Consider the following 27740-nt stretch of genomic DNA (forward strand, 5'->3'; position numbering starts at 1 on the left):
CTCCACCCCCGCCTTAGAGTTGCACGACCATGTAGTAGGGACCCCCGAAAGAGAATAAAAGGAGAGGAGTGTGAACTGCATATTCAGAGTGGAGCGGCATGTCACTGGGTATGTGGTTTCACTCTCCTCGCTGCGAGAAACTTTGAATATTGTTGTCTGTCTCTTCTGTATTTCTATATTTAAGTGTTTTTACAAGTGTCACAGGAGTTTGAACCTGACAGTTGTGTGCTTGAACGAGCCCTCAGTGTTTGGCATCTTGGCCATATAGTTAGGAGCTCTGGAAGATCTGGATCCGTAATTCTGTTTGGGGATCTCTGTGGGGCGTTTGCATGTCTGAATGCGTGGGTTTTCTCAGGTACTCCGGTTCGTCCCACCCTCCAGAAATATGCATATTAATTGGAGACACTTAAGTGTTCTATGATTGGCTGGCGACGGAATCCACGGTGTACCCCGCCACTTCAGTCTACTTTGTGGAACTTCACTTATCACAGTTGGCCTGTAACCAGTTAACTGTGATAAATGAGGGATTCCTCGAGTACACATACGAAACCAAAGAAAGGTCTTTGCTAACCCACCTGAGACCAGCATTGGCGGACAGCATGTCTCGAACGTACGCGATGGAGGACGCCACTCGATCCCATACGATGTAGTCGGTCTCATTGGTCAGATACATGGTGAGGTTGAAGGCGTGGCCGTAGTCGATGATGTCTGCCCTGAGCGAGTCCAAACATTGACCTTCCAGAATGCAGGTCTACTAATGGTACTACTGCACCATTAGAATGGGTACTTTAGTACTTTACCTCGCAAGAGCAAATACATCATCAATGCAGCTTGTGCGATCGGCTGCATCAAACTCCTGTTTTAACAAGGAAATAAAAACAAGTTGAGAAGCATTCAATCATACAATATTCCATAAGAATAACTATAAAACACATGTAATGGTAATGGTAATGGTTTTATTTCGTTTGAACATGCATCAGATTCCAGTTGAGTGCATCCCATAATCAGTTCCCAGTTCCACATGTCCAAAAGGAGTAGGAAGAAGCCAAGCTTATTAAATCCTACCCCTCCATCTGGTACTTTTACAATCACTAACTGTTACATTTGTTCACTTCCTGCTTTCCTAATATGATTTAAGTATTAATTTAATTTAATTTATTTTATCACGAACCATGACCTATATCAGCAAGTTGAAGTATTTGTGATTTTAGAAATAAGGAGTTAGTATGTTCTCTGTAGGCGGCATTATGAATTATCCTTACTGACCTTTTTTGCAGTACATTTAGCCAGCGAAGATTGCTTTTATAGTTATTAGCCCATATTTCCACACAATAAGTAAGATATGGTAGAACCAGAGAACAATAAAGTGTGGAGTGATTTCTGATTGAGAACAAATTTTGCTTTGTTCAATACTGAAATATTTCTGGCCACCTTATGTTGTATATTTGTAATATGAGGTTTCCAGCTCATATTTTCATCTATTGTGATGCCCAGAAATGTATTTTCCTTCACCCTTTCAATGTCCACACCGTCGTCTATTTGTATTTGCTGGTGCGTGTCCTTTCTGCTGTTAGCGAACAGCATGATTTTAGTTTTATTTAGGTTCAAGGACAATCTATTATCATCAAAGCATCTTTTTAGTGTGACCATTTCTTCTCTCACCTTTCATTTCGTCTGCTTCCTCGCTGTTCCTGGCTGCCCTGGCATAAGACCTGGGTCTGATCTTCAGCCCCGTCACTATTATGTTTGTTCATCCTTGTATTCTGATCCATGTCGTCGATTGTATTTTTCAGCTCCTGAATTATTTTGTCCTTCTCATTTTCTTTTTTTATGTTTGTCTGACTCCCTTCTAATTTTTTATATGCGTCTTTCAAATCTGTCATCTCCTTCATTAGGGTTCGAACGTGCTCATCCATCTTCTGTTCCGATTTTTCCAACCTCAGAGTCATCTTTTTCAGTTCATCGCCATTTTTTTTAGTTTCTTATCCATGTTGTAAACAAGTTTTCTATGTTCAAACTACGAAAATGTAAATAAGGAATTGTACTTGATGGAAATTGCCTTACCACGGTGGGTCTAATAAAGGAGGGAGGAAGAATATGGACGCTTGGTTGATTATATCACACGATTGGAAAGGATGCTGGATGCTACAGTGGAATAAGTCACTCCCTGACTGTGTCGGACATTGACTTGACAAACTTGGCTTTTAGCTCGCTGTAGCCACTTCTTCATCCGGTCACGGAAGGTGGGCACATAGACCCACCAATAAATTGGAAGTTGGTATTATCCCCCCCCCAAGAGTAGCGCTTCATGTAGTTGGACTCACCTCAACCTATGATTGGTGCTTGGCAGCCAAACTCCTATTGGACGGCTTGGACTTTGTTCTACTTTGGAGGTTCCTGGTGTTCATTCATTTTCTACCGCTTTTTCCTCACGAGGGTCACGGGGGTGCTGGAGCCTATCCCAGCTGTCTTCGGGCAAGACGGGCGAGGCGGGGTACACCATGGACTGGTGGCCAGCCAATCACAGGGCACATATAGACAAACAACCATTCACACTCACATTCATACCTATGGACAATTTGGAGTGGCTAATTAACCTAGCATGTTTTTGGAATGTGGGAGGAAACCGGAGTACCCGGAGAAAACCCACGCATGCACGGGGAGAACATGCTAACTCCACACAGAGATGGCCGAGGGTGGAATTGAACCCTGGTCTCCGAGCTGTGAGGTCTGCGCGCTAACCACTCGACTGCCAAACGCGAGTGGATTTCCGATCACAATTGTAGATTTATTTAGTCACAAATGAATGCAGTGCTTGTGAATTATTTTCAGATACAAATGTTTTCAAGATGAGAAATATTGGGAATGTGACATCTATATTTACGTATCTGTACCGTACACACTGAAGCCAAAACTGTGAAGCATACGAAGCATGTTGAGTACTAACAACTTGTACATGTTGGCAGGTCTGCAGGAACGTTGAAAGTACTCAGTGCAACTCACGCCGCCCCCCCCCCCCCCTATTTGGGAAGCACCGCTATAATTTGAGGGCTGCTAGATTGAAGGGAATCTTGCGTCACTGCCTCTACAGCAAAGTTATCAAACTGAGCCGGCTCAAACGAGCGTGTTCCTACGGCAGCCCAGCCATTCTTGGGTGTCGGTGCCAAAGCCGTCCTCCATACTGGATTACCATTCAGCTTACCGGATGCAAACTGGCCCTGTAGAGAAGAAGAATTGGGATTATTGACACCAGTGATTTTCAACCACTGTGCCGCAGCACACTAGTGCACCCGTCAGGTGCGCCGTGAGGAATTATCCAATATCACTTTTTATAATTAACATTTATTAATCATCATTTGCAAATATTATGTCAACAGCCATTATGTCAATAGTATACGTACATGGACCCAAATATTCCAATTCACTTTGGTTTATTTGCTCAAACGGAAAGAATTGAACAGGGATGGAATATTCCTTTAACCAATCCGACTGAGGTATCTTGTACCCGCTCAAACGGAAAGTTGTCAGGGTGCCTTCTTCTTCCTGGTGTTTTTCTTCTTCTGTTGTTTATTGGCGGTTGGCAAGCAGCTTTTGTATGCATTAGCGCCATCTGTGAAACAGAATCTAAACCAGGGATCTCAAACACGCGGCCCGTGGGCCAAATGTGGCCCGCAGGACACTAGTTTGAAGCCCCCGCCTTGATATGAAAGTTTAATGTTAGTGCGGCCCGCGCAAGTTTGATATGGATGCTGTATGGTATCATGTACCCAGAAAAAATTATTACGTTTGATTCATGTTCATGTTAAAGGTTAAATAACTGTTAATAGTTATCCTCCCTATCCGTGTGGAAGTGGTAAGTTTTTGGCTATTTAAGTTTAAAGGAAATAACTTGAAGGCTACCGTTTAGGTCGCTAAAGCATGTGTCTCAAGACCCTGCAGTTGCGCAATATGTTGTAAATAAAAAGAGTATAAATGTGACTATAGTCGTGTTTTGTCATGTCTACAGGGCTCTAATAATGCTTTGTTCATTTTAATCTGAAAAAAATCATTTGTCTACCCAACAACTATATGTGCTTTCTTAACTTTTTATTATTTGCCCTTTTATTATTATTATTATATTTATTTATTACTGATGGATTGATTTTCTTTATTCTTGATTTGTTTATTTATTTTTCATCTTATTTTGTGTAGAAAAATAAAAAGTAAGATATTTGAGAACAGTGGAATGTTTTATCAGAGCTTTTCTTGTAGAAAATTGGAAACAAAGCAAAGTTTTTTTTATTTTTTTTGTTTTTAATGAATGCGGTTTTTTTTTGTTTTTTGGGGGGGAAAAAACGGCCCAGTCTCACACAGACCCGAGCTCCAGTGGCCCCCAAGTAAATTGAGTTTGAGACCCCTGATCTAAACCCTTCTATACTTTATTCACAAGTGCAGTTTATTAAAAAATAAAATATATATCTATATAAAACATGTCCCGAGTTTAATTATAAAATATTAGCAAGATTGAATTTGATCTTTTCCTGTTTAAATTGATCCCGGGTGCGTTCTTTCAGCGCATGCTCAGATATGACGTAACACGCAGATCCAGACGTTCTTCACTTTTAAAAAATGGAGGCCAGCAATCGGCACTGGACTAAGCAAAGTTTGTTTTTGATTCAAACTAAATTTCAAGACTGGACAGACGAAAAACTGGCAATACGGAGTTATTCCAACAAGTGAAAGAAAAACTCGGGGAAGTCGGTATCACGTGATGTTGATGTTTACGTTTTACTGGGCATGCCCTCTTGACTATTCTGTTTGATTTTCACGGCGCATGTAGACAAGAGATTGGAATATTCCTTTCCATGGATACCATTGTTTCCCGAAAGGTCATTGGGAAAGAGTAAAAGTGGTGATGTAAAAACATGGCTACTGTGGAGTGTCTGTGGTGTAAAGACTGGCATAGCAATGTAATATTGGTCCGTGTGGCAACACCTAGCTTGTTCCTCCTATAGACTTATTGATGCACGTGTGAGGTCGTGGTGACATTTTGGAACATTTTTGGTTAGTGGTGTGCCACTTTCAGTGCTCACTTCCAATCATGCAAACCTCATGATCTTAACACGAGAATACAACATTGTCACAACATTGATAACCTTCACGCAATAAAAGACGACCCCGCATATGAATTCCACGGTCCATCAATGTCACTTACCTGCACATTGAGCGATAGTGTGTGCCAATCCCCTGCTTGTGTGCCAGACTGTCCTTCGGCCAGTATGATTAGCCCAGCTATGGACATGAGAAGACAAACACATACAACAATTCTCATCTTTTACTTTCCGCTATTTGATGATAATATGACAGACCGAGATCATTGGTGACTTTGTATGTGCCGTCTGCGAAGACCCAGAAAAATATTCCCTTGGTGCTACGGATGGACTGCCCTCCTTTATCCACTCTGGCTGCAATGAAAACACCTCCGGTCTTGACAGTCTCCATGAAGACATCACATGTCACAGTCACATCCTGCCTGAAACAACACAACAGTAAACATGTGAAAGAGCTTCACATCAATTAAATGAAAGCATAAGGCACTTGAATATAGTACGTAATATCAGCATACCACTCATAGTCTCCTATAACGCTTATAGTCTGGTCTGCATCTGCTGCCCAAGTGATGGGACGCTGGGTCAGAACCTGGCGTAGAGTGAAAACGTGAGGTCCAGGATCAGTCAGGTTGATGTAGTATTCAAACACCCCGGTCTGGTCAGCAAAGTTTGGAGCTTCTGAGAAGGGAGCCTCTCCTATAGAATGTGAATACACATGGTGTGAGGGACAGGAAGTGTGCACATCTTCCTGGTAAACAAGTGCAGTCCAGCCCAGCTGGTGGCTAGTGATGGTGCCAAGGAGAAGCCAGGGCTAAGCCACCAGTAGGAGTAAATGCTAAGACCCAAATATAGATCTGCATCACCCAGCACAAAACTTCCACTAATGGTTGGCCTTCAGTCAACATTATGTTGAAAGTACGTAAGTAATGGGGTAATAGTAACTATAAAAGCATCTTCAGTCTTCACTTGCTAAATGTACTGCAAAAAAGGTCAGTAAGGATAATTCATAATGCCGCCTACAGAGAACATACTAACTCCTTATTTGTAAAATCACAAATACTTCAACTTGCTGATATAGTTCATCTTCAAACAGCTAAAATAATGCATAATGCTAAAAATAAGCAATTAGCTAAAAATGTCATCCAATACTTCTCTACAAGAGAGGAGAAATATGATCTCAGGGAAGAAGTACATTTGAAACACTTCTATGCTAGGACTACGTTATGCTAGCCATAGCATTTCAGTATGTGGAATCAAACTATGGAATGGATTGAGTAAGGAAATCAAACAATGCACAACGATGAGCCAATTCAAGAAACAATACAAGCAGTTGATGTTTGCTAAATACAAGGATGAAGAGTCTTGAACCAGTCATGATGTGCTATATATATCACTATATTGACACGCACTATGGTACCCATTATGGCATTGGATGCTCATATCACTGAGTACTTTGGTATGTGACAAAAAATAAATAAATAAATAAATAAATAATTAAAAAATATATATATATATATATATATATTAATAATTCTAATAATAAAAAAATAATTAATTTAAAAAAGTTATTTTTTTAATAATATTAAGAAAGCAGGAAGTGAACAAATGTAACAGTTACTGATTGTAAAAGTACCAGATGAAGGGGTAGGATTTAATAAGCTTTGCTTCTTCCTACTCCTTTTGGACATGTGGAACTGGGAACTGATTATGGGATGCACTCAATTGGAATCTGATGCATGTTCAAATGAAATTAAACCATTACCATTACCATAAGTGTGCTAAACTAGAACTAAAATCCCTGTCGTTCTCTGCCGTCCGAGCTCCATGTGAAGCTGTCTGATTCCCTACTCTTACGATTGGATGTCATAAAAAGGGAAAAAAACAATGTGTGGATGTTGCTATATTGTCTTGTATTGTTGTATTTATAATATTTATCATATTGTTAACACATTGTTGTTATGACACTCCTAAAGTCTGACGATATGCATACTTTATTCCTAGTTTGGAAATGTCTCTTTTCATAACAAAAACCTTACTTACGGACATTAAAGTCATCCTCATAGCGTCGTGGGAACGGGGAGGAGGCAGGCGGATCTGGGTGGCTCCCTTTCCGTCCTGTAGGAACTGTGGTGAGGGTGTAAACCTCATCTTCAGCCAGATTTAGGGTGAATTCTCCATCTGAAATCTGCCATATAGGTCACATGACATCAGTTGACATGTCACAGCAGTCACCGGATCAATTATCTACCTGCAGTGGACTGAGATGCTTAAAAAATGATGGCTTTTTCGTCATGAAGTTAAACTGAGACTGCCATACTTGCAACTCCTTGATGACTGACTGACAAAAAAAAAAAGATGTTAACTTTAGGTTTCGGCGTCTGTATTTTACTCCAGCCGCGGCTGTAGGCAACTTACGAAAGATCCTTTCAGACGGAAGGTTGCAGTTTGAGAGGTCACGTTGTATGGAGCAAGTGGAGGTCGTATGCATAAGGAATGATCATGCTTCTGCAAAGAACATCATGAGAAAATCTAATTAAATCAGTTTTTGTTCCAGGATGTTCCTGAGTAGCTGGTGAAAAGTTATTTTTCAAATATTATACGCACAGAAACCTTGAAAACCACAATCAATCCATGATTATCCAATTAATTGACAATATTTGACATTCGATAAATTGGCCGGCCGATGTATTGGTTGATCCTTAATACAATATACCAAACCAAAAAACAAGGATTTAACGACAACTTCCAAAATGATACTCGCCATGGTTTCAATGACAATTGTGAGATTTCCTTTCCCGTCCGTCAACGCTACATAACTTCCACCTTTGGCCAAATGTCCAACAGTCTTCAGGTAGGTCCATCCTGGCTGGGTGAATTGTGCGGTGTGGGCTACACGGGAAGAAAGAATAATCACCACTATAGTGACTCAGGTATCAGATATCAGTCTAACTAGTCATTTCTATATTCAATTAGGGTGCATCAAATTTGAATGGGACATTTTTATTTCATAATATCATTTTGGCTGGTATTCCATTTTTTTCTAATGAACATAAAAATGTCTTTTGCAAAGTTTTGAGGAAATCCATTGAGATTTAGGGGTGCCAACTCACACATAAACTTTTGTAAAATTTCGGAAAATGTGCAATTTCTAGTCTAATTGCCAAAAAGTTGACCTGGAAATGTTGAGTACAATGAACTTCTATACAGCATCATTTTCTATAGGGTTATCAAAGTACGTATATCAGATTATGTAGGACTACAGTACTACACTCAATAAATATGAGGCATTAGTAATACTGTCTACTATATATTACTGTTGTTGATGTTAGGCTTGCTCTGCTATTAGCTAACTGTTATTAGCAAACTATAGCTAGCTAATGTTAGCTACAGTAGAGGCAATGAGCACTAAACAGTGTCTAAAATAATAATTGGACAAGTGTATATCAGATTATGTAGGACTACAGTACTACTCTCAATAAATATGAGGCATTAGTAATACTGTCTACTATATATTACTGTTGTTGATGTTAGGCTTGCTCTGCTATTAGCTAACTGTTATTAGCAAACTGTACAGTAGAGGCAATGAGCGCTAAATACCTAGAAATATGACTACAAATCATTCAAATTACAAAGACAAAACCACAAATTTGGTAGTAATATGTAATAGGAGTATAAATACAAACAAAAACATAAAGATCACTTCAGAGTCTTTGCTGACCTCAAATCTCCATGGCGACCAGTAAGCACTGTTCACCATTTTATTCCACAAAAACAGATCTATGGTGGCACCCCTAAATAATCATGTATTGGAAAAATATTTTGTATGTGTTGTTTCTACACATATTGGAACACTTTTAGTACCCAGTCATATCAAAATTCAATAATTGTGTTTTTTGATGCACCCTAATATTCATATAAACTCTGGTATATTCAAACGCAGCCCTCAACCTCCTATTGTGTCATTTGAATTTCCACTTGACGCAATGTCTTGCCAACCGCTGAAATGTGTAGTCTCATTCTTCATACTAGATGTGATCCTCCCTAGTATGACTGGGTTTTTATAAGTTTGATACCTGTAATCCAGATAGGAGACTCCACAACGTAGTTGCCACTCCAGGGTTCCTCAGCGGTCATAAGTCCATCCCTGCCAAACGGCAGTTCCTCGTAGTAACTGGCAATCAGATTCCAGGAAATGGTACTGTAACAGAAGACAGTATGTTTTTATGACCGCCATCTACTAGTATATGTTCCTCATGTGTTCCGAGTGAGTATAGTGTGATGGATTTAGGTGATCATGTCGCTTGCTTTATGTATAAGGTCAGACTTCCATTACAACTCAAACGACATCTGAAGGTCCAAAGTACTCACGCAGTCATGAATCCATTGACGTAGTTCTGGTTTAGAATGCGAGCCCAGCAACCTCCTCCCACATCATCGTTGAACGTGCTGTAGTCCTCCGAGGACCACAGCTTCTTCCCGGTCTTCAGGGCCTCCATCACAGTAGTCGTGCCCGGGTAGTGGGCCCTAATGGGGCAATCACAATTCTTATTATCTTGAAAACAGCCAGCATATCAAACTCTAAAGCCCACGGCGGCCAACCATGTGTCAGCTCATGAAAGTAGGATCTCTGTGACATGTCGCTATGCTACGGTCCTCTAGGCCAGGGGTCGCAAACACGCGGCCCGCGGGCCAAATGTGGCCCGCAAGACACTAGTTTGAGGTCCCCGCCTTGATATGAAAGTTTAATGTTAGTGCGGCCCGCGCAAGTTTGATATGGATGCTGTATGGTATCATGTACCCAGAAAAATTATTACGTTTGATTAATGTTCATGTTAAAGGTTAAAAAACTGTTAATAGTTATCCTCCCTATCCGTGTGGAAGTGGTACGTTTTTGGCTATTTAAGTTGAAAGGAAATAACTTGAAGGCTACCGTTTAGGTCGCTCGCTCTCTAGTTTGCCAGTTAGCATGTGTCTCAAGACCCTGCAGTTGCGCAATATGTTATGTTATGTAAATAAAAAGAGTATAAATGTGACTATCGTCGTGTTTTGTCATGTCTACAGGGCTCTAATAATGCTTTGTTCATTTTAATCTGAAAAAAATCATTTGTCTACCCACCAACTATATGTGGTTTCTTAAGTTTTTATTATTTGCCCTTTTATTATTATTATTATATTTATTTATTACTGATTGATTGATTTTCTTTATTCTTGATTTGTTTATTTATTTTTCATCTTATTTTGTGTAGAAAAATAAAAAGTTATTTGAGAACAGTGGAATGTTTTATCAGAGCTTTTCTTGTAGAAAATTGGAACCAAAGCGAAGTTTTTAAATTTTTTTGTTTTTAATGAATGCTTTTTTTTTTTGGAAAACCTGATGCGGCCCAGTCTCACCCAGACCAGAGCTCCAGTGGCCCCCAAGTAAATTGAGTTTGAGACCCCTGCTCTAGGCCTTTGTGTTAGCAACTGATCTATACTTACCTTCAAGGATATACAAGAAATAATAAAACCTATTGAGCACAACTGATGGCGCATGAAGGTCTCACCATCTCCTGCTCATGGAAGACTTCATGAACAAAAGTAGAGTGGCTACAGCCACTCATTAGCAAGAAAAATAGGAAGGTACGCTGAAGTTTGCCCAAAATTTGTTTTGTTTTGTGATCAAGATACATTAAGAACACAGTTGGACTCACACAGTGTATTGATAACGTGACAAGACGTGGGTTGTATTGTACGCTACCGGGAAAATGTACGGAAATCCAGGCAAAACTTTTATGGAGATTTTCAACAATAACCAAAAAACACACTAACCGAGGCGGACACTATCTAAAGTTCCACTGTATCTTCTAAGTGGATACTTATCCAGATGTTACTACCTGGAAATACAAGATAAAATGTTGCTCTTTGGCCTCATATTGCTGTAACTGTCTACACCAGTGATTCCCAAAGTGTGGGAAATATTATTATATTTATATATTATTATTATATATTTATTATGTATTAATTGCATTATTATTTATTATTATATTATTATTATTATATATTTATTATGTATTAATTTTATTATTATTATTATTATTGCTGTAACTTTCTACACCAGTGAGTCCCAAAGTGTGTGAAATATTATTATATTTATTTATTATATTTATATATTATTATTATTATATATATTTACTATGTATTAATTTTATTATTATTATTATATTATATAATAATAATAATTATTATTATTATTGCTGTAACTGTCTACACCAGTGATTCCCAAAGTGTGGGAAATATTATATTTATTTATTATATTTATATATTATTATATATTTATTATGTATTAATTTTATTACTATTTATTATTATATTATTATTATTATTATATATGTATTATGTATTAATTTTATTATAATTTCTTATTATTCTTATTATTTATTATTATAATATAATAATTATTATTATTATTGCTGTAACTGTCTACACCAGTAATTCCCAAAGTCTGGGAAATATTATTATATTTATTTATTATATATTTATTATGTATTAATTTTATTATTATTTATTATATTATTATTATATATGTATTAATTTTATTATTATTATTATTAGTGCTGTAACTGTCTACACCAGTGATTCCCAAAGTGTGGGAAATATTATTATATTTATATATTATTATATATATTTATTATTATTATTATTATCATTATTATCATTATTATCATTATTATCATTATTATCATTATTATCATTATTATTAATATAATATTAATATAAGTGAGAATGCAGCATTTCGTCAATGTACTTTTCCGGACAAAGGTGGGTCGCAGACCTTTTTTAGATTTTCAAGTTGGTCAAGTTTGGGAACCCCTGTTCTATACTAATACTTCAGGATAGCACCGAAGCCCCAAGGACACCACGTCACCATCATTCCCTTGAAATAAAAACGTGTTTTTAGCGTTGGTCGATTGTTAGGTGCTCCTCTGCGATTGACTATTCTGTGTTTCGGAGATGCGGAAGATGAATTTCACGACACATATTACATTGAAGACAAAGATAACACTTTACCCAATCACATCTACAACCCTGCTGAGCTCAGGGTCGAGCTGGAGGGCCGAGGCAATGGGCTCCCACAGGTTGTCACTGGCTATGATCCTGACATTCTCCAGGCCGCTTTTATCCAGAGTGTATCGCAGCAGCTGGGATGGACACACAGTCACATGAATGGAGAGGAGACGATATTACGATATTAACGTTTGAGAACAATCGATCTAGTTCATTAGCTCTTGCATTGGAACAATGTTGGTGGTAGGGAGAAGATGGGAAGGAACAGGTACATAACCAACATGGATGACAGGCTTTAAGCCTGTTTCTAAATGTTGCTCGAAACTAGTTACTAGAAATTAGTTACTAGTTACTAGAAAACTAGAAATTAGTTACGTATCTGCCATATGTAGCATCTATTAGAATGCACATTACTAGTAGCATTCCAAAATACAGGACAGGACAAAACAATGCAGGTATGTTTTTATTATTATTATTATTATTATTATTATTATTATTAATAATATTTTATTATATATTTTATATTGTACTTTTTATATTACTTTTTGAAATATATTTTAACATTACTTGTAGCATTCCAAAATATAGGACAGGACAAAACAATGCAGGTACGTTCTTTTTATTATTATTAATAATATTTTATTCTATATTTTATATTGTACTTCTTAAAATATATTTTAACATTACTTGTAGCATCTATTAGAATGCACACTGGGGGAAATATCAGAATATTCTTATCAATAACAATGGGCAAATAGTGTAAACAAGTCTAGTTGAAGATATGGTCACATTTAGGGGGACATTGACTTACATGCACATGTCAATCAAGCCCCAGTTTCCCAGCATTGGAACCTTAGGCCAAAACTACCGTATGTAACAATAGGTGGAGATTAACTGTTGGTTTATTTAGCTATGGTGTGCTTTTTCACAAACAAAGTTTATAAAGCACCATTTGTACACAAGGTATTGATATTCTGACTGTGAAAGTCGTTTTTCCTGTGTTACTAATACAATGCACAAGTCCAATGTATTTTTAATCACAAAACATCCTTGTTAGCATCCTATTAGCTAACACATGGAAACAGGAAGCGGCAGTCTGCCCGGTCGCCTGCTCATGATGTCATCAGCGGGTGACTGTAGTTTAACATAATTAGCTACAAGCCTCCAAAATATAGGACAGGACAAAACAATGCAGGTTACTTTTTTTAATATTACTTTTTATATTTTATTTGTATTATTTTTATTTTATTATATATTATGTATTTTTATATTATACTTTTTATATAACCTTTTTTATATTTTAACATTACTTTTATAATTTGTATATTTTATTTTTATTTTTATTTTATTATATATTATACTTTTTATATAGCTTTTTTATATTTTAACATTACTTGTAGCATTCCAAAATATAGGACAGGACAAAACAATGCAGGTACATTTTTTTAATATTACTTTTTATATTTTATTTGTATTATTTTATTATTTTTATTTTACTATATATTATGTATTTTTATATTATACTTTTTATATAATTTTTTTATATTTTAACATTACTTGTAACATTCCAAAATATAGGACAGGACAAAACTATGTAGGTACATTTTTTTTAATATTACTTTTTATATATTATTTTTTAAATTTTATCATATATTATATATTTTATATTATACTTTTTATACAACTTTTTTATATTTTAACATTACTTGTAGCATTCCAAAATATAGGACAGGACACAACAATGCAGGTCCGTTTTTTTTTATATTTTATTATTTTCTTATTATTATTATTTTTATTTTATTGTATATTATATATTTTATATTCTACTTTTTATATTTTAACATTACTTGTAACATTCCAAAATATAGGACAGGACAAAACTATGTAGGTACATTTTTTTTCTTTAATATTACTTTTTATATTTTATTTTTTAAATTTTATCATGGTCTAGGGGTTAGCGCGCAGACCTCACAGCTAGGAGACCAGGGTTCAATCCCACCCTCGGGCATCTCTGTGTGGAGTTTGCATGTTCTCCCCGTGCATGCGTAGGTTTTCTCCGGGTACTCCGGTTTCCTCCCACATTCCAAAAACATGCTAGGTTAATTGGCAACTCCAAATTGTCCATACGTATGAATGTGAGTGTGAATGGTTGTTTGTCTATATGTGCCCTGTGATTGGCTGGCGACCAGTCTAGGGTGTACCCCGCCTTATGCCCGAAGACAGCTGGGATAGGCTCGAGCACCCCCCGCGACCCTCGTGAGGAAAAGCGGTAGAAAATGAATGAATGAATGAATGAATGAATGAATTTTATCATATATTATATATTTTATATTATACTTTTTATATAACTTTTTTATATTTTAACATTACTTGTAGCATTCCAAAATATAGGACAGGACACAACAATGCAGGTATGTTTTTTTTAATATTGGTTTTTATATTTTATTATTTTCTTCTTATAATTATTTTTATTTTATTGTATATTACATATTTTATATTCTACTTTTTATATAACTTTTTTATATTTTAACATTACTTGTAGCATTCCAAAATATAGGACAGGACAAAACAATGCAGGTACGTTTTTTTAATATTGCTTTTTATATTTTATTTTAATTATTTTATTATTATTATTTTTATTTATTTTATTGTATATTATATATTTTATATTATACTTTTTATATAACCTTTTTTATATTTTAACATTACTTGTAGCATTCCAAAATATAGGACAGGACAAAACAATGCAGGTACATTTTTTTTTTTTTTTTTTTTTTTTTTTTTTTTTGTCCCGTCCAGCCATTGGGGCAGATAGTATTGTTGATCTAAATGCCCTTACATGCTAGACAGATTTGCTCTGTGTCAGGAAAGGTGTTGGCTACAACTTCCCTGTACCATGAAATTTTATTTGCCGTTATTTGATGTCTTTGTTATGCCATTTGGGGCGACCGGACCGGAGCAAGAAGAAGAACAGAAAAGAAGAAGAGAGAAGAGAAAGGTGGGGTCGGGGGGGGGGGGGGGGGCAGTAGAGGGAGAGACAAAAACAGCAGCAACAAGAATTCCCAAAACAACAACAGTGACAAACAGAACAGTTAAATGTCAATGATGGCTAAGGGTCACACTGGAGATGATATCAGTGGAATGAAACAGTCCAACTTACCAATAGCAATAGTAACAATGAGGACATGACCCATGATAGTAAACACAATTGCAACCATACAGTTACAGTAATTAAAATCTCATTGCTTGGCATCATTATTACTGTAATAATAGCATACCAATACTATATAAACATCAGGGATAAGAGAGTAGATTGTATAGAGAAGCACCCATGTGCTGTGAGTGCCCATATGGAGGTGTGTTGTGTATGTGAATGCGAGTGTGTGAATGTGTAATTGTCACTGAGAATGACAAAAGGAGAGAGACTGCCTTCTACCACCCAGCAAACCCCGCCCCGCGCAGCCAGGTCAAGCCCCCACCGCCAGAGATCCTCCGGCCCCGTGGGTGTGGGCAAAGCCAGGGCCGACTCCCCAAGACCCGCCCCCGAAGCAACTCCCCGAAGAGACCAGCAAGAGGCCATGGAGGAGCAATCCCAACCGGCAACAGGGCGCCAGCAGGCCGGAGGAGAGCCGCACCCCCGAGACCAGCGGGAGACCATACCCTACTAGGGCAGAAGGGCATCGAAGGCCACACACCCGTGGGCACAGGGGCGTCCCTGCCGGCCGGAAGGGAGCCCGTCCACGGCCGGAGGCACCGCCTCCCGCCCCCCACACACCCCCAGGAAGCAGAACCCGGCCCGCCCCAGGTAACCCCAGGCCCGACCACCGACATAGGACCGCCCCGGCCAGGACAGAAGAGGCCCGGGCACACTGCCCCATGGAGGACCGGGCGGTTGAGATGGAACACCCTACGCCAGACCCCCGCAGAGCCCCCCCCCCCCGTATATCTACATGGCCATATACCCACATACACATCCACACATATACATATATATATACATATATATATAATTATAATAAAACTAATCATTAATTATCTAAGTATTTAAAACAATAAATACATAAAATAAACTCAGACACATGCACACCCCATCCACTCAATACACACACATGCTGTGGACGTCCCCGGGTGGGGTGTCCGGGGCATCACAGGGTGGGGGACCCAGGGGTCCCAGACCCACAACCAGGCCCCGAGCCCAGGGAGGTACGGACCGCCAAGGCATAGCACCCCCAGACTCCCCTCGACCACGGCATCAGGGCTACTGCAGTGTGGCAGACAAAGGAGCGGGCGAGGGGAGGAGGCCCGCACATGAGCAAGCGGAGGGGGCGAGCAGGCGAGTGGTGAGGCGCTCCACTGCGCCGGCCGACATCCACCGGGCAGCTCACCCCCGTGAGGGAGAGCCATAGCTCCAAGTCACGGGGAGGCCACGCACCAGAGCCGAGGAGTTAAGACCAGCGCAAGGCCCCCGAAGGACCCCACCATCCACCGGGAGGGCCAGCCCCCCCCGCCCCCAGAACCAGCAGCGCTCCGCCCACGTACCGGAGAACCATCCCCGACGAGCCCTAAGGCAAGACTGGGGATGGGCAAAGACAGGGACAGCGATGCGGCAGAGCATAGGACCAGTGGCAGCAGACACCCAAACGCCCGAAAGAGCACCGCCCCCCCAGCAGGCCCCACCCCGAGGAGCATGCTCCCCATCCCCACACGCCACCCCGGCCCCCGTACCCACGAGCAGGATCAGGTCTCCCCCCAACACACAGCCCGGTCCCCGCAGCAGCCACCACAGCGCAACAACCCCAAGCCACCACCGTAGACTTCAGGCCACCAGCAGCGCGGACCCCACTGCCTGGAGGCCGGTGAACGCCCCCCCGAGGGCACGTTGGCGCCCGCGACCCAGGACAGATCCAGGGAGGTAGCGCCAACCATGACACCAGGGCAAGCCCCGGCGTCAGCTGGTTCCAGCGGGACCCCCAGGAAGGCCAGGCAGACCAGACCAAAATATCCTGCAGCCCAGGGCACCCCGAGCGAGCCGCCAAGCCCCAGCAGCCAGCGGGCCAATCGCGGGGGTAGGCAGTAGGCTCTCCGGTCCAGCCCGCTACACCTGTGTGTGTGAAGATGGTATTGTGTAGATAGTGCAATTAAAAATAGGCCTGTCCCATAGGGCTGACCTATGTGTGTGGTGTATGTGTATGTGTGTGTGTGTGTGTGGAAGGAAGCTGAGCAATGGTGGGTCCCCTGCCTGCCCAGACCCCCCCCCAGAACTGAGTGTCTAAGGTGCGGTTAAAATTGAAGGGTGACCAGCCAGAGGAATGCCGAGGACAAAAGGGCATCCGCAAGGAAACCCTTCGCCCCCGGCAAAACCAGTTGCAGGCCACCCCCCAAAGTCCTACATGTATGTGAGGTGGTGCAGTGCAGCAGGGAGGATCGGGGCCCCACACACGCCCACCCCGCACTACCGGCCAACCGAGCCGGGCAAGCCAGCCGCCCGGAGCAAGCCCCGGGCCACAGGACCAACCACGGGCCCCACCCAGCCCATCGTGGCGGCCAGTCCGGCCTGCCAGCTCCCCCCCGGAGGGCCCCACCAGAGATTGAGCCAGCTATGCCACCCCCGGACCACCAGGAGCCGCGGACAAACCACACGCCCCGAGGCTGCTCCTACAACCACCAGAACAGCAGGAACCGCGCCCCGGCAACACATCCGTCACCATGGCAGCCCAGGGAGTGACACCACAGAGACCGCAGGAGAACCGGGACCCGCATGGGGAAGAGCCCAACCCCACCCCCCGGGCTCGTGAGCCAAGAGTGCCAGGGCGGGACAGAGACACACACACCAGGCAGCAGAGCCCACCAGGCAGACGATACCCCAACAGCCGCAAAAAGTGAATGCCCCCCCCAGTCCCACCCTCCACCACAGCGCCGACCCGTCTCCACCATATCTCCCATCCACCCACGGACCCGCCAAGTAGGACACCCCGGAGGCGGGAAGACCGCCACCAGACCGGAGACAGAAGGGGCCAACCAGACACCGGCAAATAGCAGGGGCCGCCCGTGAGCCACCGGCCAGCCCCACCCCCCAACCCTTGGTCGAGGCCCCCCCCACGACCCAGAGCCCACCACCCCGCCCCCCAAGCAAGCCCCCCGCTAATTCCGGCCCACGCCGCGCAGAGCACCACCACCACCGCTATCCGCCCCGCTACCCACGCACCCACAGCCAGCCCCCCACCCGCCCGCCCCACATCCACCACAACCCAGCCATCCCTCCACCGAGGGGAGGGAAGCAGGTAATGCCCCACCCCAGCACCGCACCTCCCCACCCAGAGCCCAAGCTGCACAAACGAGACCCCCCCTCCCGTATGAGCTTACCAGGCGCCCCACCCGGGGCCATACACCTACCATACACAAAAATTAAAATTGAGAATAAAAATAATAAAAAAAAATAATAATAAATAAATAAATAAATAAAAATAAAGTAAAGTAATTGATAATAATAATAATAATAGTAACCATAATAATAATAGTAGTAATAATAATAATAATAATAATAATAATAACAATAATAATAATAATAACAATAATAGTAATAATAATAATATTTATTGATAGTTATGTATGTATAATAATGATACTACTATTGATACTTAATATATAATAATTTATATAAAATATATTTTCCAATAATTTAGATCTTTTAACTATTTTAGATATGATAATAATAAATATATACATGCATACCTACACACACACATATATAGCCATGTACATACCTAAGAGGGAAGGCTCTGCAAGGGCAGCGGGGTATAACCACCCGTGCCCACACCAAGGGCAGGGCCAAAGCCTCCCATGCCCACACCCCACGGTCCCACACAGTAGCCAGGCCAGAGCACCCAGGGCAAACCCGGCCCACCCCCAGGGGCGAGGGAGGCCGCGGAGGAACCAGCGCCACCGGACGCACACAGGCCCCCCCCAGCAGCAGCAGGCGCCCACCACCCACAGGATGCGGCTCCCCGTCTACCCACCACCCCGAGGGACGGCCTGCACCACCCCCGGGACGACCACCACCACCCCACCCACGCCCCATCCCCAGATCCGGACAGCCCCCCACCAACCCCCACCTGAACCTCCAGGGGGTCAGCCCAGCAGGAAGGGACAGAGATACACGGCACCCACCCGCTCACCCCCCAGACGCCAGGGCAACCCGGCGACCAAGACCATGCCCCAAGCCAGAGGAACGAGACCGCCAGGGGCAGAGACAGGCACACTCAGCCCTTCGAGAATTACAAAAAGAGATTAATTTAAGAGATTAATTATTGGAGCCCATATAGATTGAAATTCTGACAGTTGTTCTTTGGATTCAGCAGACATTCTCTCAATTGCTATATGATCTAACAGAAGATTTTTGTAAGAGGCTATGTTCAGTTTTTTTTTGGATTTCCAATTGATAAGAATGGTTTTCTTGGCAATGCTTAACGCTGTGATGAGGAGTTGTGTGTGATTTGTTTCTACGTTGACTGTAGAAAGATCACCCAACAAGCATAATACAGGTGAGGAAGGAATAGAGGTCCCAAGTGCCAAAGAAAGGTCCTCGCACACTGCTTGCCAGAAATTACTAATGGGGGCACATGCCCACATGGAGTGTAAATAATCATCTACTACATGATCTGGGCAGTATACACAGATGTTGGAGTCGGTTAGACCCATTTTAAACATTCTCTGCCCTGTGTAGTGTACTCTATGAATGGTTTTGAACTGAACCAACTGTAGGTTGGGATTTTTTATTAAACGGAACGAATTAAGGCATATTTGCTTCCAGAACTCAGGGTCACAGCTTGTAGATAAATCTAGGTTCCATTTGGAGACTGGGACCCCAACGGTGTTGTCACACTTTGACAAAAGAATGTACAACTTGGATAATGTTTGGGGAGCGGATATGTTTAAGAATTGGTCAATGGTGGGATAGCTTTCCCAAGATATGTTACGAAACCTAGCTCTAATTATGGATTTAATTTGTGAGTATTCAAGAAATGTATTCTGGCTTAACCCATACTGTGTAACAAGGTAAGTGAATGACACAAACTTTCCCCCCCTTATGATATTTTCCAAGCAACTTATTCCTTTGTCATGCCATGTTGTAAAATCCAAGGGTTTTTTTTTAAGCAATATATCAGGGTTATTCCAGATCGGAGTGTACTGGCAAGGATTGAGCGAGGACCTGGTTATTTTTAAAAATTCCCACCAAGCTGTCAGAGTGGTTTTAATATTTATGCTTTTAAAACAATCGTGTTTCCTAAGGATTTGACTTATGAAAGGTAAGTTAAAGATGGGGATTTCTTGGCTAAATGATTGTTCAATGTCTAGCCATAACTGATCCAAGGGGTTAGGTTTTATCCATTTTAAGATATACTGTAGCCTATTTGCCAGGAAGTAATTGGAGAAATTTGGCAGTTCTAAGCCCCCACATTCTTTAGATTTTTGTAATGTTTTTAGGCTTATTCGTGCTGGCTTATTTTTCCAAAGAAATTTATTTATATATGAGTCTAATGACTTAAACCAAGTTATAGATGGTTTGGTTGGGATCATAGAGAACAGATAATTGATCCTTGGTAATATCATCATTTTCACAGTGGACACTCTGCCCATAAGAGAGATCGGCAAAGTTCTCCAACGTTCAAGATCATCCTCAATCGATTTCAACAGTGGGGTATAATTCAAGCTGATCAGGTCTGACAGATTGGAGGAAATGTTGATGCCCAAATACCTGATATTCCCTGAACGCAGTGGTATAGAGGGGGTGCTCTGGAAAACGAAATTAATGGGCAATACTATGGATTTAGACCAGTTAATAGAGTAGTCCGAGAAGGTGCTAAAGTTATTGATGAGTGTGATAGCTTGGTGAAGTGAGAAGTGTGAGTTTTTTAGGAAGAGTAACACATCATCAGCATAAAGGCTTATCTTATGATGAACATTTGTTGTCTGGATCCCTTTAATATTTCCATGTTGTCGAATAGCAGCTGCAAGAGGTTCAATAAAGATAGCAAACAATGAGGGGGAGAGTGGACAACCTTGCCTAGTACCTCTTTGTAAAGTGAATTCTGGAGAGATCAGATTATTGGTTCGAACGGAGGCCTTCGGGGTGCTATATAATATTTGGATCCACGTTCTAAATGACTCGCCAAAGCCAAATTTCTGTAGGGTTGCAAAGAGAAATTTCCAGTTAACTCTGTCGAATGCCTTTTCAGCGTCTAGTGAGACGATTGTGGTTTCCAAATTATGGATGATAGAATGATCAATCAGATTGGTTAAGCGGCGTACATTGTTAACTGAGTGTCTCCCCAGGTACATTTTTTTAATATTACTTTTTATATTTTATTTGTATTATTTTATTATTTTTATTTTACTATATATTATGTATTTTTATATTATACTTTTTATATAACTTTTTTATATTTTAACATTACTTGTAACATTCCAAAATATAGGACAGGACAAAACAATGCAGGTACGTTTTTTTCAATATTGCTTTTTATATTTTATTATTTTCTTCTTATTATTATTGTATTGTATATTATATATTTTATATTCTACTTTTTATATAACTTTTTTATATTTTAACATTACTTGTAGCATTCCAAAATATAGGACAGGACAAAACAATGCAGGTACGTTTTTTTTAATGTTGCTTTTTATATTTTATTTTTATTATTTTATTATTATTTTTTATTTTATTTTATTATATATTATATATTTTATATTATACTTTTTATATCACCTTTTTTATATTTTAACATTACTTGTAGCATTCCAAAATATAGGACAGGACAAAACAATGCAGGCACGTTTTTTTCAATATTGCTTTTTATATTTTATTTTTATAACTATTATTTTAACATAATTAGCTACAAGCCTAAAAAATGTTAGCACCAAATAAATAAATCTGACAGCAATAATCCATGAGTGAGATCGGCCGATACCGATATCACATGCAATAACTGTAGATTTTTCTATGTATTTATGTTGATATGATAATGATAGAAATCTCTCCTGTTTAACTCTAAACGGTGTGGCCATGGTTTTTATGAGCCGTTACATAAAGGTCATAAAGTCTGAATAAAAGCATAAAACGATTACAGAGGTTCAAAAAGTCCTTTATCATTGCCTATTCTCCTTGTGTCTCTGATGAAAGTCACAAGTACACAGTAAAAGTTCCTTCGAAACTTGCTTGAGCTGCCCTAAAGTATCATCTGACATAATCCGTAATCCATTATTGAAGGTAGTGTCACAAAAGAAAGACACTTTGATAAACGATGGCAGTTAGAACGCTGAACCTTTGTTCGATTTTAGAAGCAGTGTCATGGTCTGCATGCCAGCATGCTCTTATTTTGGTCACTTCCTGTTTCTGACTACTTTTTCCTCTCTCTTTTCTAGATTGTTATTGTTTGTTCCTTTGTGGCCTTAAGCGGGACTATTCTGCTCATTTCCGTCCTTTTGTATTGAGTTGTGGACTCCTATAGAGCAGGTACACACAATAACCCGCATAAAAGGCTTGCCAGACCTTCCAGAACCTGCACCTATTCCTGCTGTGTTTCCTCGGCTTTCCCCAAAAGGTTAGTTTGAATTGATTCCAGCCACGGCCCAGCTCCGGGCGCACCCACTCCACTGTGATTGGCCACACTCCCAAGACAAAACACAGGGCAGGCCTATAGCTTGTACCCAGGCACACCCATATAGGGAAGTCTGGGTCGGTTTTAGGGAAAAAAAAAACTGCCATACTGCCAAGAGTTTTTTTAAAAGCGGTTCTTGTTGGGTGTTGGTAAAACACGGACTGCGTAATTCCGGTGGTAATTTGCAAACCAATCCTTGCAAATCTTGAAACGGACCAATCAGAATCGTTTATTTAGACCGCGGTCCGCGTTTTACCCACACCCGTTCTTGTTGGCGATCAACCAATCAGCGATGGTTTGACTAGGAAAACATCTATCATGGCGTCCCTGCCAACATGGTCTAATTCTTCAACAACTTGTGAAGGAAAACAGCAAAAAGTGATGAAACAGTGCCTCCTAAACAAGGCAGGGGTCTCAAACACGCGGCCCGCGGGCCAAATGTGGCCGTTTGAGGCCCCCGCCTTGATATGAAAGTTTAATGTTAGTGCGGCCCGCGCAAGTTTGATATGGATGCTGTATGGTATCATGTACCCAGACAAAATTATTACGTTTGATTCATGTTCATGTTAAAGGTTAAATAACTGTTAATAGTTATCCTCCCTATCCGTGTGGAAGTGGTAAGTTTTTGGCTTTTTAAGTTGAAAGGAAATAACTTGAAGGCTACCGTTTAGGTCGCTAGCTCTCTAGTTTGCGAGTTAGCATGTGTCTCAAGACCCTGCAGTTGCGCAATATGTTGTAAATAAAAAGAGTATAAATGTGACTATAGTCGTGTTTTGTCATGTCTACAGGGCTCTAATAATGCTTTGTTCATTTTAATCTGAAAAAAATCATTTGTCTACCCACCAACTATATGTGGTTTCTCAATTTTTAATTATTTGCCGTTTTATTATCATTATATTTATTTATTACAGATTGATTGATTTTCTTTATTCTTGATCTTATTTTGTGTAGAAAAATAAAAATTAAGATATTTGAGAACAGTGGAATGTTTTATCAGAGCTTTTCTTGTAGAAAATTGGAACCAAAGCAACGTTTATTCATTTTTTTGTTTTTAATAAATGCGTTTTTTTTTTTTTTTTTGGAAAACCTGATGCGGCCCAGCCTCGCCCAGACCCTAGCTCCAGTGGCCCCCAGGTAAATTGAGTTTGAGACCCCTGCCTTAAGGATTCCCCATGGGCAAATAATTTTTGTTTTTAATGTAGAGCCCTGTTCATAGGTCAGATAAGTGGAAAAAGCATAATACGGCCACTTTAAGCAATATTTCGCTGATCACTGGGAACACTCAAGCTTATTGGCCATTATATTCGAGATAGATTTTCTGCAACCCTTTGTTGTTCTGATTGTTTTACATTGCACTAATCAATGACTCCTGATCTTATTTGTGATAGAAAACCAGCCAAAAACAAAAAGTTCAAGTCTCAGATTATATGGGCAGAGTCTTACTTTTTACGGTCAAGGGATTAGGTGTAAAACCAAGCTCAACTTCTGCTGTTTTACACAAACTCAATGACATCGTGCCTCTCAGCAGTTATCCGAACCACAAAGCAGACTTTGATGAAATGACTTTTACTTTTACTTGAGTACGGTAAAAGCTACCTGTACTTACCCAACGACTTTAATGGCATCACTAAGGTGTGGGTCAAGGATGATCGATTTGGCAATGCTCCAATCACCGTCTGCTGCAATGATGCCCACACCAGTTAGACCAACTTTATCCAGTGTGTTCCTCAGAACCTTGCCAACAAATACACAAGAAGAAGCCAGCTGGGATCTTAACCGCTGATATTGTCTCAAGAGACAAAACTCAATGTTGATGGCTGTTTTTCTCCATTAGAAGACAATTCCCTTTGAGTTTAACAAACATGCAAATACGTCACATGAAATGTTTAAGGAGCATTTACCTTGATATACTTGCTGTCAAAGTTGCGCTCGTTCCAAATCTAAAGAGAACAACGGCAAAATGGAATAAAGGTTTAATGTTTATTCATTTGTAATATATAATTGAATGTGTTCGGTAAGTGTGTGGGGATATTTGGGCTTTGTGATTACTTTTTATTACAAATATATATATATATATATATATATATATATATATATATATATATATATATATATATATATATATATTATATTTATTACTTTTTAATATTTTAATTACTTAATATTTACTTGTAGCATTCCAAAATATAGGACAGAACAAAACAATGCAGGTACGTTTTTATTAATATTACTTTTTATATTTTATTTTTATATATATATATATTTTTTTTATTATATATTATGTATTTTTATATTATACTTTTTATGTAACTTTTTTTTATATTTTAACATTACTTATAGCATTCCAAAATATAGGACAGGACAAAACAATGCAGGTAATTTTTTTTTAATATTACATTTTATTTTTATTATTGTATTATTATTATTTCATTATATATTATATATTTTATATTATATTTTTATATAACTTTTTTTATATTTTAACATTACTTGTAGCATTCCAAAATATAGGACAGGATAAAACAATGCAGGTACATTTTTTTAATATTACTTTTTATATTGTATTTTTTATTATTTTCTTATTATTTTTATTTTATTATATATTTTATATTATACTTTTTATATAACTTTTTTTATATTTTAACATTACTTGTAGCATTCCAAAATATAGGACAGGACAAAACAATGCAGGAACGTTTTTTTAAATATTACTTTTCATGTTTTATTTTTTTTATTTTATTATATATTATATATTTTATATTATACTTTTTATATTTTTTCCAAAATATAGGACAGGACAAAACAATGTAGTACGTTTTTTTTTAATATTACTTTTTATATTTTATTTTCATTTTATTATATATTATATAGTTTATATTATACTTTTTATATTTTAACATTACTTGTAGCATTCCAAAATATAGGACAGGACAAAACAATGTACGTTTTTTTTTACTTTACTAACTTTGCATGCATGACATAAGCATGATGCTATTCATTCATTCATTTTCTACCGCTTATCCTCACAAGGGTCGCGGGCGGTGCTGGAGCCTATCCCAGCTGTCTTTGGGCGAGAGGCGGGGTCCAACCTGGACTGGTGGCTGGACAATTTGGAGTCGCATGTTTTTGGAATGTGGGAGGAAACCGCCACAGTACCGTTACTAATTTTGCAGGACTTAACTCATCCATCTTCCAACACAATCAATGAGGGACTCACCCCAACATAGTCGATGCTGAGGTCATGGAAGTGCTTTGCTCCAAGGATCCAGTTCACGACATAAGCTGCAGTGACGTCTGGGAAGTCGTAGGGCCAGTTTTTACCACGTCCCACCCAACCAGGAAATGCCCAGGGCAAACCTGCATGTCAGGTCAAACCAAGACACTTTAACTGTTGTTGAAGGTGCTGTCGTAATTTACGGTGGCCTGGCGCAAACACACAGCAACGTCCAGAAGCTCCAAACACGGAAATGAGCCAAACTAAAAACACTCATAAGACACATGTAATGGCAAAATGTCAAAAAACACAAACCAAGCCCAAAAACAACTGCATGAGAGAAATGGTGGAACAGCCATATTGGCCAGCAGGTATTACCTATAAGTGTGATGTTTGGGTTCCTCTTCTTTGCCTCTTTCATGAGCCACCACTCGTACCCCCGGAAGTAGTTCTCATCATCCTCAGAGTGCATGTGCGATGGTTCTGTCCCGTCTTCAAAATGACAAAAGTACAGTTTTTTTTTTACATAATATATGATGAGTAGGGGGTGTCATAAGATGAGACTCATTTATTTAATAACATTGCTCCCTTTAAGTACAGTAACAACAAGCTGAATAGCTAGTTTCTATTCCTAGGGGGGGTGGGGGAGGGAATGAATGTTGGTTGTAGTTGCCAAATATTGCAAATAAAATACAAAATATATAAAACTTAATCAATTGTATGCTTTTGATGCCTGCGCTGATCCAAAGTTTATTGCCTATTATTATATAATATTACAATATTACATAACACATCATAAAATAAAATTGGGAAATTGTTTTTTTATTATTATTATTTTAAAGCCGAACTGTCCATTTACTTTGAATACAACATCCGGGTTCTTCAACATCCGGCAACTTCTCTTGAACTCTTGCTCGAGACCAAAAGAGCAGCGTAAATACGGTAGTGCACGAATTGTAGTTCCTTGTAGTTGATAGTTCATGTCTCACCGGTAGTTTGAGCATCTCCTCCTATTTCAACCTTCAGTATGTGCAAAGAGGCCCCAAAGCTTGGCTGAATACAAAACAAAAGGAAAAACAGGGTGACGCGTCAGTTGTCCAAGTGAAATCACTTCAGATCTACCTTTATGTTATAGTTTATATACCTTGAAGAGATAGTCAAGTATCTGGCTGCGGTATGGCTCAGCGTAATTGACGAGCAAACGTGTTGTCGCCTAAATAAATATGGAGTTAAGTGATACTGTATGATACTGTATATGTATGCATTATAGTTTATCATTATCAAGTTAGAAAACATGAAATGAACTCACCCCTCCACCACTTAATCCTCCAATCCCATCAAATACTAGTCCGACTCCTTCTGTGTCATTCAATACATAAGTCTGTGAAAAACAGGAATCTAGTGAGAAACTTAAAAATATCAATAAAGGAGCAAACATTCTGCTCGTCCAAGCTCTAAATTGGCACAAACCAACTTTCGCTACTTCCTGATCTGTACTGCGCATGTGCAGGGAGTTGAGCGCTTGCCTGCAGTTCTACACTTAAACGCTAGGGGCGGTGTTGTACGTTTAAAAGCGCACAGTAGTCTCAAAACATTTATACTCTCAAAATATTAAATTACGGCGGGTGAATGATTTAAAATTAATGTATTATTACTAGGTTTTCTGTTGTTTAACTAACTTGAGTATAAACCTTTATTTTATTTATTTAACAATCGTAAAATAAAAATGAAACT

General features: G+C 39.6%; 1 protein-coding gene across 4 annotated transcripts; it reads right to left on the minus strand.

The window, feature by feature from the left end:
* On the minus strand, positions 1-27497 carry galcb (galactosylceramidase b). 4 transcript variants are annotated; one of them, XR_009130409.1, is made up of 19 exons: positions 27316-27497; positions 27151-27219; positions 26996-27059; positions 26385-26498; positions 26010-26149; positions 24694-24732; positions 12138-12268; positions 9459-9614; positions 9164-9288; positions 7852-7979; positions 7506-7595; positions 7339-7428; positions 7131-7275; positions 5606-5786; positions 5349-5512; positions 5195-5271; positions 2325-3218; positions 801-856; positions 1-713 (listed from the first exon to the last, which is right to left on the minus strand). XR_009130409.1 is itself a non-coding variant. In XM_058078474.1 (17 exons), the coding sequence occupies exons 1-17, from the start codon at positions 27442-27444 to the stop codon at positions 3021-3023; spliced, it is 2040 nt and encodes a 679-aa protein (XP_057934457.1). In that variant the 5' UTR covers positions 27445-27497; the 3' UTR covers positions 946-3020. The 4 variants fall into 4 exon arrangements, 3 of the variants coding, with proteins under 3 accessions (XP_057934457.1, XP_057934458.1, XP_057934459.1); XM_058078474.1 differs by lacking the exons at positions 1-713; positions 801-856 and having other exon boundaries at positions 946-3218; XM_058078475.1 differs by lacking the exons at positions 1-713; positions 801-856; positions 12138-12268 and adding an exon at positions 24399-24526 and having other exon boundaries at positions 946-3218.
* Positions 27498-27740: the final 243 nt, after the last annotated feature.

Source organism: Doryrhamphus excisus, chromosome 7 (genome assembly GCF_030265055.1).
Source record: "Doryrhamphus excisus isolate RoL2022-K1 chromosome 7, RoL_Dexc_1.0, whole genome shotgun sequence".
Taxonomy (NCBI): Eukaryota; Metazoa; Chordata; class Actinopteri; order Syngnathiformes; family Syngnathidae; genus Doryrhamphus; species Doryrhamphus excisus.

What these genes read in the sequence shown, in the direction of transcription:
- galcb (XM_058078474.1), bottom strand. Translation starts at nt 27,444, where the DNA reads ATGTTTGCTCCTTTATTGATATTTTTAAGTTTCTCACTAGATTCCTGT. An exon ending in TTGACAGCAAGTATATCAAG is followed by an intron (nt 12,269 to 24,693) that starts GTAAATGCTCCT and finishes TGTCCATCCCAG; the next exon opens with CTGCTGCGATACACTCTGGA. An exon ending in GTCAATGGATTCATGACTGC is followed by an intron (nt 9,289 to 9,458) that starts GTGAGTACTTTG and finishes CTTCTGTTACAG; the next exon opens with TACCATTTCCTGGAATCTGA.